This window comes from Sinocyclocheilus grahami, unplaced genomic scaffold, assembly GCF_001515645.1.
Source record: "Sinocyclocheilus grahami isolate Dianchi unplaced genomic scaffold, SAMN03320097.WGS_v1.1 scaffold303.1, whole genome shotgun sequence".
Lineage (NCBI taxonomy): Eukaryota > Metazoa > Chordata > Actinopteri > Cypriniformes > Cyprinidae > Sinocyclocheilus > Sinocyclocheilus grahami.
Genome location: NW_015505482.1, coordinates 509,261 through 518,666, shown reverse-complemented (window position 1 = coordinate 518,666; position 9,406 = coordinate 509,261). Strand labels below are relative to the sequence as shown.

Below are 9,406 nucleotides of genomic sequence, written 5' to 3'. Positions count from 1 at the left end.
ACTGGGGCCACTTGACTGGCATGTCCACCTGCTGCTGTTTTTCTCCACCAAGCTCTCCCTCTCTCTCTCAAGTCTGTCATGTTGAAATGCAGGGGACGGACCAGCTGACTCAAGCTGCTGAAAAAAGTCTATGTCCGTATCTCCCCACTTGTTCCATAAATACCACCCCCTCTGTTGTATGGAGGTTATTTTAGATCGTACATGTGGGATACGGCCTTGAGTTCTGCCGCCTGCCCGGAGCTGAGTGACACGCACAGCACTTTGAAACCAGTGGCTGTAGTTGAGTTCTTGAAAACACAAAAGTGGACATGTCTACGCACACTGATCAGGAGTCATACGCAGAAGAGATCGATGAGGATGAGATTCTGGCAGGCCTCTCGGCGGAGGAGCTCAAACAGCTCCAGAGTGAGATGGACGACATCGCTCCTGACGAGAGAGTGCCGGTGGGAATGAGACAGAAAGACGCTTCTCAAAAGACGACAGTCCGAGGTATTGCATTCTCTTGCCTTGGTTGTTAATATATTAGACTGTTTGTTGCCATTAATCCTGAGAACATAGGGAATCTTTGTAAAAAGCTCTGAGGTGCTAGAAGAAAACGAGTTTAACTCTCAGCCTACTCCATCTCTAACTAGCTCCCAGTAGACCATTGCTAAAACTGATGGTCGTATCATACGGTAGTTTTAAGTGATAAAACTTAAATATTATTGAAGGAATATCATGCTCACATTTATGTAGTTGTACTGAACATATCAGAATTCATAACATGAATTCTAATGTAATAATTATAGATATAGACAGTTTTCAGACAAAATTTGTCAGTTTGCTTTGTGCATTGTTTATTCCCTTGTTTGTCTAAATAATATCAAGCAGGGGGTGTTCAGAAAACATGTTTTGGTAATACCAGTGGCACAGAAATGACTCCGCTATTTAACAGTATACATATGAAGCTATTTGTGCCTGATATCCGACTTTCATTGGTTTAACGCAATGTAGTCACATAATGATAAATAATTTACAAATGAAGAAAAATGATTATATACTTTTTTTTAACAATTTCTTTTTTCAGATTGCAGTGAACCCCAGTCAGAAGAGGAGATCGATGAGGATGAGATTCTGGCAGGCCTCTCAGCAGAGGAGCTCAATCAGCTCCAGAGTGAAATGGAAGAAATCGCTCCTGACGAGAGAGTGCCAGTGGGAATGAGACAGAAAGACCAAACTGACAAACCACCCACTGGATCATTTGATCACAGATCGCTGGTGGAATATCTGTACTGGGAGAAAGAGTCCAAACGTGTGCTGGAGGAGGAGAGAGTTCCCACAACACTATTACCCAGTCAGGTAACTGTAGTTATTGTCTGCATTATTTACATTCAGTGTATTACATGTCTCATAAACTGTTTTGCTAAAGTGCTTAGAGCTCTGATTATTAATCATCAATTTTGACTATTAATAACTGCTGCAACTAGGAGGCCAATAACACTACATCAACAAATGCCTTGAAACAGCAACTGCGCTCCCATGCAGCATTTAAAAATGGGACACTCTATTTTTAGGCTTTGAGCAAGTTGTTGAAGATTAAATGTTTCGTAATTCGTAGTCTTTAAAAGTTGTTCAACACTTCAGACTTGACCCTTTTGTCCATTTGTCATCATCAGAAGAAAGACCAAGAGGAGCTTGAAGCAAAAAAAGAAGATAAAGTTGAAGAGGTGGAATATGTCTATGAGGAGATCGTAGAGGAGGTTGAAGGAGGAGAGGGAGATGTTGTTGTTGGTGAAGTGATTGAAGAAGTCATAATGGAGGTTGAGGAAGACCAGCCTGTAAAGATAGAACCTGATGCCTCTGGCCCTGTAGTGACCTCAGAAGATGGTTTACAGCTGCCTCCAGAGTTTGCAGATACAAAAGCTGAAGCAAAGACTGAACAATCAGAACTTAATGAGACAGAATGTAAAGTGAATGAGGAGACGGAAGCAGATTCCACCCAGTCTGAACCTGCTCCCTCATATTATGCGAACTGGGTTCCCGAGAAAGAGGAAAGGGTCATATCCAAGCTGAAGATCCCAAAACTTGCACTAGGTGGAAGTGCTTTAGTTAAAAAGACTGCAAGACCTTCTGGGAATGAAACCAATTTGGAGACCACTTTGGTTAAGATCCGCAACAACAACCCCTCTGTCACAGATGTTAATCTCAACAACATTGAAAATATTCCCAAAGAAATGCTCCTTGATTATGTCAACGCACTCAAGAAGAACAGACACGTTAAGACCTTTAGCATCGCAAACACTGGTGCAGATGAAAATGTGTCATTCGCTCTGGCTAACATGCTCAGAGAGAACAGAAGCATCACCACATTAAATATTGAATCCAATTTCATCACAGGAAAAGGGATTGTTGCAATAATACGTTGCCTCCAGTTCAATGAGACACTCACTGAGCTCCGCTTCCACAACCAAAGGCACATGCTAGGACACCATGCAGAAATGGAAGTGTCTCGTCTCCTCAAGGCTAACAACACACTTCTGAAGATGGGCTACCACTTTGAACTCCCAGGGCCTAGGATGGTGGTCACCAATCTCCTTACCAGGAACTTGGACCGCCAGCGGCAGCAGAGAATGGAGGAGCAGAAGCTCCAGCAGATGAAAGAGCAGAGGAAGGTCATAGAGATGTACGAGGAATCTCTAAACTTGCCCCCTGGTATGCTGGAAATGCTAGGAGGATACATACCATTGTCCCTATTACAGGGTTCTCATAATGGAGCTGAGGAGACTCCTGAAGATTCTCCTGAAACTTCACCACAACCAAGTCCTCCTCATCAGCTCCGCAAGACTCAAAATCTTGCCCCACAACAGCGTTCTCCTAGTTCAGACAAAGGAAACCTCTTAGAAGAAGTACATCTGAAAAAGACTCCGAAACGAAGGGATCTGCTTCTGGAATTAAACTTAAGGGATGAAAGGAAAGAGGGAAGAGCAAATGTTCAGCTAAGGAGTGTTCCTAAACAAAGAAGCACAGCAAGAGAAGGACCTGCAGATGAGAGAGCCAACCTGAAAGATATGATAAAGACTCTAAAACCGGTTCCTCGAAGGCGACAACCACCTAAAGTGGAGCCAACACCTCGGGATCAGCTACTCAACGAGATTCGACAGAGCAACGTGGCCTATCTCAAAGCGGTATGTAATATTGAAGTTTCTCGAATTAGCAATTAATTAGCTGAGTGCATAGTGTGCATGATCTCAGCTTGAGTGTGGACCATTGTTGGGGAGGGACAACTGGAAATGTTGTTGGGGTCATTAAAAGTCATTAAAATTCAAACAATAAAACATACTTACATTACCATGAAACATACTTACATTACCATGAACTATGTAGGCCATATGTCTTCAGTCCTGCTCCTGGGGACCCACTGTTCTTCAGAGTTTAGCTACAACCCCAATCCAGTGGTTCTCAAACCTGTCCTGGAGGAGCCCTAGCCCTGCACATTTAGTATGTCTCCCTTATCTAAAACACCTGATTCAACTTATCAGCTCGTTAGTGGAGACTGAAAGACATGAATTGGGTGTGTCTGATAAGGGAGACATGCAAAATGGGCAGGGCTAGGGGTCCTCCAGGACAGGTTTTAGAACCCCTGCCCTAATCAAATACACCTGAACCAGTTAATCAAGGTCTTCAGGATCACATGAAAAAATAACAGGCCAGGAGTGCTGAAACAGGTTGGAAATAGGGATGCACCGAATATTTGGCAACCGAAATTATTTGGCTGAAAATAGCAAAAGAATCTCTTTCGGTTTTCTTAGAAGAAGAAGGCAGAATAAGCGAAAAGGCCGAATAATATGAACCGAACAATGAAGAATGCAATCAAAATAGAGGCACGCGCTAATGCAGCAAACATGTCGACAGTGTGAAAGTATTTAAAACTATCAGACAAAGACGCAGAAATCATTACAAGCTTGAAGCACCGACAGCGAGAGACTTAGTGCTGCATCAAGTCTCCGATGAGAAGAAGAGGTGGCTAACGCTGGTGGTTAGGTTACTGTTTGATGATTGAAATCGCGAAATTACCTCAAATGATTAGTAAATAAACTGCAGAATGTTATATTTTCTAATGCACACACAAATTGTGTGTATTCTGACAGCGCTGCATGAGCTTGCGGCACCAGGGTTCAAAGTCCAATGCGCGAGGAAAATCTGCGCTAAAACTGAGTTACTCGTCAGTTGCTCAGTAACATTTTTGTGAATTTTTTTAAAGGCATGTGACAATGTGATACGTGCGACAAACATCTTCCCAAATTCGTAATGAGAATCATTTATAAATCTGCATGGTGTTGTCAACAAAAAGAAGCACAGAGACTTCCTGTGGGTTTCTGCCAAAATAAAAGCAGAGAAAAAGCAACAACTCCATAAATGATTAGGGATGGACACAAAAACTCTGTATTTAACCGGTAGACCGGAGTATCGATAAGCTCTGACTTTACGGTTCTGCTATCGGTACTGGAGATATTAATAAAACACACATAGATTTATTATTACTATATATACACATTATCTTGCGATTTCTATCTCGCCAGAGTCGCCAGCTATTTTTCAAACATTTGTCTATGATGCATTTTTGCTATTCGCAATTCAGAAGTGAGATCGTGCCCACGGAGGAGGAGCTTCAGCACGCGCAACATGAAAGCCCTGTTTAATTATGATAGAAGAGAGAACTAAACATTCAAACATCTGCTTACACTTTAGGCCTGTGGCTTTTTATTAAGCTAATTTAATTTTTTTATTTCGATTTTGGCTTCTAAGGATTATACAAAAGAAGACATGAGGTAAAGCTATTAAAAACTTCTTTCCCTTCACAGCGGGGCGCATTCGTTCCTCGCTAAAACCCAAACTTAACGTCAGAATCAGCTCAATCGGTGATTGTTGTAAGATGCTGTCTTTACCGTTGCTAAATTGCGGGGCATGTTTGATAAAAACGTTGAAAGCACAATCCGCACAAGAGACGCTGTTCCTCAGGCTAAAATGTGTGCGCGTGGTGCACTCCAAAACGAACAAACAAATTACACTTTGAGCTTCGGGCGCATGTCCAAACGATCAAATACACACAAAAATGTGTCAAAATGGCCGGCTTGGAGAGTATTTAGTTAAACACAGTTTATGTCTTAAGTGGAGGAGAACAGTTGGGAGAAAATCTGATGTGTGTCAATATATTGTCTTAAAGTGACAGACTGGCGCTTGGGCCATCAAAATGCAAATCTGCTCTTAATCTGAATAACGTTATAGCTTTAATAAGCATTAATCTATCAATACATACAATGAAAACTATGCAGTGTTAATTTACATTTGATTACTTTTAGATTTACTTTGTAGGCTATTACTTACCTGAACAGTAATGCTAGTAGAACTTCATGGAAAAATTATAGCACTGTTTATTTCATTTCATTTGTATATTTGTTTTATTGTATTTGTCAGTTTGTTTCTTTGTTCATGTTCCGTGCTTTGTTGGTATAATGTCTGCTAGAATGTAAAAAAAAAATTCAGTGTTAAGTAAATATTTTTTAATTGTTGTTTTGTAATTGATTTTTTTATTTGAAAAGCAGGACAAAACAGTAAAAAGCACATTTTGGCAATTTAATTAATGCAATTGTGAAAAAAATGGCAAAATAGGCCTACATGGGGGAAAAATGTGAAAAACCGTGTTTGGTGTTCGGTGTTCTGTGTTCGGTATTCGGCCTTCGGCCCAGTGTTTCATTTTGTTCGGCTTCGGCCTAGAATTTTCATTTCGGTGCATTCCTAGTTGGAAATAAAATTTGCCGAACAGCAGGAGTAGGGTTAGAGAACTAGTAAGTAGGCCCACATTTACAAAATTAATAACAAGGCATTGTCTGAACTTAGGGAAATTTAAATTTTTTTTAAAAGTTTCAATAATTTGTTGGTATTTTCAAGATATTTTCTTTTACCTTGCATAGTTTGACTAGATTCTATTAAATTAAAGATACAACTAAGATATTGATATAAAGTTACTGCTAAGATACTAGTTAGTTTGAATAGATGCACTATGACAACAAAACATGAGTATTTTCTTCTTTTTTTTAAATCCAATTTGTTTTGCCATGCTAACGTTGGTAGTTAATAATAGTCTATGATGGTTTTCCCCAGCTTTCTTTGATGTTATCAGAACAGACTTGCATAGATTACTCATTGTGCATGGGGTCGACCCATTAAAATTCTTTCCCTGGCCCCCCAAGAATTTGAGAATTTGAGTGACAGTTCTGGTGCTAACAACTCGTATAGAATACATTTTTTTATTTTTTTTTATGTAATTATGTGTCAATTGTTTTCACATAAATAATTTTATTAGTCAGAGCCATTATCACATGGCTGATAATATATTAACAAGAATTTGCTTGTGTAATTGTAACAATGAATTTCACGGAGTTATTCTTGAATGAATAAATTAAATGTGAAAATGTGTGAACATGCCAAAAATGTGTTGGCAAGTTCTTATTTTTGTAGACCATTTACAATGTCAAACTATTTGGTGTTTGTAATGGTAAGCACCACTTCTGCTAATTTTTTGAATCGCTAGTCCAAAGTATTAAACTTCAATGTGTAACTCATTCCACACATTTATGATATATAGGCTAATATTGTGCAGTTTGTTGAAATGACCGTACGTGCCATTATGTTATTGACTTGGATTTCTGTAATGCCAACAGAAAGGCTGTCAACGATCCAATGAGTCCAAGAAAGAAGCACCAGTTTTGATATAATTTCAAAGGAGCTTATACTTCTGTTTCACATCCACAGGTACCTCTTCCAAAAATCCTGGAGTCAAGGGAAACTAGTCTCTTCTGAGTCACATACATGACTTCATAGAGAGACTGCACAGAGGGACAGGGCCAACATCAGAAAGGTCATGGAGAGAGTGCAGTTCATGTGGCCAAACAATTCCATGGTGCTCCTCAGCTAATGGAGAGAGTAAAGTGTACTCAAATCTTTTGACCCAGGGGGTTGGGAATGGAGAGGTAGCTGCACTCCCTTGGAAAAGCGAACAGTTATATAAGAATAAGCATAACACGATGGGCACTTTGATGAGGTCCTGAACTGTAAATTTCAACATGCACATCTATTCATATAAACCACTTCAATAAATGGTGTGAATGTCTGTGAATGGCTACACATAGTGCACATGAAAATGTAGTATTTTGTTTGTCTGAATTTGTGTTCATGTATTTATAGTGTCAATAAACTTGATAGTGTAAATGTCACTCTGGACCTTTTCTTAATTATGTTTTTCTAGAGACTGTTATTAAGATAATTATATAATTCATGCAGAAACCAGCTTTTTCCCAGTAATTGGACTCGTAACCCAAAGGTTGCGAGTTCGAGTCTCAACACCGGCAGGAATTGTAGGTGGGGGGAGTGAATGTACAGCGCTCTCTTCCACCTTCAATACCACGACTGAGTAGCCCTTGAGCAAGGCACCGAACCCCCAACTGCTCCCCGGGCGCCGCAGCATAAATGGCTGCCCACTGCTCCGGGTGTGTGTTCACGGTGTGTTTGTTCACTGCTGTGTGTGTGCACTTTGGATGGGTTAAATGCAGAGCACTAATTCCTAGTATGGGTAACCATACTTGGCCACATGTCACGTCACTTTCACTTTGTAAACACAGTTGAGAATTCTTCTTCCTACACAGGGGTCAGCCAATTAATGTTTGCTCTAAAACTAATTTGTGGGAAAAAACTCATATGCAGTAAACAAAAAATAAGTATACCTTAATTTTAACCAAAGCTACAGTTAAGAAGCTAAAGTTTAGCTATATGTGTCATTGTCCATCAGACATTAAAATGTATTGAGTAAAATTAAACTCTAATGAACATTTTTAATTATGATTATTTAAAAGCTTTACAATTCAAACGTTATAAACACAGTATGGTAGGCCCAGGGGCGTACATTTTGTCTAACATTTGGGGGGGACATTAAACATAAAATTTCTCAAGAGCAATTTTTGAAGGGGACACATAATACAGCTAAAATTGTACTTGTAAGGATATGTATACACAGAGGAAAGCCTTACTACTATTAGTGCAGCAGGGAGACCGTGCCACATTAGACAACTTCAAGCTGTTGTGGTTGCACCGAGACAGCGCTCGTGTCCGATGTAGACATTACTATCTGTCACAGTGTTGCCAAGTCCGCGGTTTTCCCATGGAATTGGGCTACTTTAACACTGTCGCCGCTGGTTGTTTTTCATGTCCGCGAAGCAACACCAATAACGTGATATTTATCCCCTGGAATGCTAATTTTACCAGGGGTATACAGGGGACCCCCTCGAAACGTGGTTAGTTTGGGCTAGTTTTGAGTAGCAATTGGGTTTTGTTGTGTGAAACCTGGCAACCCTGTCGTCAAGCAGGTAACGTTATTATTGCTAACATAGCGGACTTATAAAAAAATACATTGGCATCATCTGTATTAAAGGGGACATATGATGCTTTTTTAAAGATCATTATTTGGTGTATTTGGTGTAACAGAATATGTTGACATGCTTTAATGTTCAAAACACACATTATTTTTCAAATACTGTACATTATTGTAGGTCCTCTATGCCCCGCCTCTCTCAAATGCTTCGTTTTCTACAAAGTCCCTCCTTCCGACAAGCGCAGTCTGCTCTGATTGGCCAGCTGACCCAGTGCATTGTGATTGGCCGAACACCGCAAGCACTCGTCGGAAATGTAATGCCCCTTACCATAATCACAGCTTCATCTTTCAAAATAAATGTAAAGACAGAGCCCGAAAGGGGAACAGAGTCGCGTGACAGACACAGTGATGAAGCTGGTATGTGTTTGCAGCCCACAAGCCACGGTTAAGACAGCGGACTCCACTGTGATCTCTCTCTCTCTCGCTCTCTCACACACACGCGCGCGCAAAACTCCGCATTTGAACAGTCAATAGCAAATACTTAAACTAATAACAAAACAGTAGCTGATTCAGAAGAGCCAGATTGTCATAGCAAAGTCAGAAATACCTCCTCTCCTAGGTTCACGAAACAGTAGTCCATAAAATGCATTGCAAGTCTTTAAGTCTTAAAGATTTCTAAATGCATCTACTTTCGGAAGGCCAAATAAAGTGCTTTTGCTTTCGCCTAAACACACAGCGTCTCCCTGACATGCTGCTTCAACACTAACTGCGGTTACTGAAACCACACCGTCTTTCTTTGCGTGAACATTTGGGCAGCATTATGCTAATATTTCCACATAGTGAGGTAGATATATGGGGACGTGTTAGAACGAGGTGTTTTAGGGGGGCGTGGCAGAGTCTTAACTTTGATAAAGAATATCTCTTTGGTTTTGAGACTTTAGTCTTTGCAACTTCAGGGACCTTATCTATGCACAATCAGCTTGTAACACTCCAAAGAGAAAG

The 9,406-nt window shown here is 40.3% G+C and overlaps 1 protein-coding gene across 1 annotated transcript; it reads left to right on the top strand.

Annotated features, from left to right (window-relative positions):
- Positions 1 to 209: 209 nt before the first annotated feature.
- Positions 210 to 7,168, top strand: LOC107601344 (leiomodin-3-like). The gene is made up of 4 exons (XM_016293504.1): positions 210 to 489; positions 1,067 to 1,338; positions 1,656 to 3,164; positions 6,793 to 7,168. Exons 1-4 carry the CDS (start codon positions 309 to 311, stop codon positions 6,838 to 6,840), a joined length of 2,010 nt encoding a protein of 669 aa, XP_016148990.1. The 5' UTR covers positions 210 to 308; the 3' UTR covers positions 6,841 to 7,168.
- Positions 7,169 to 9,406: the final 2,238 nt, after the last annotated feature.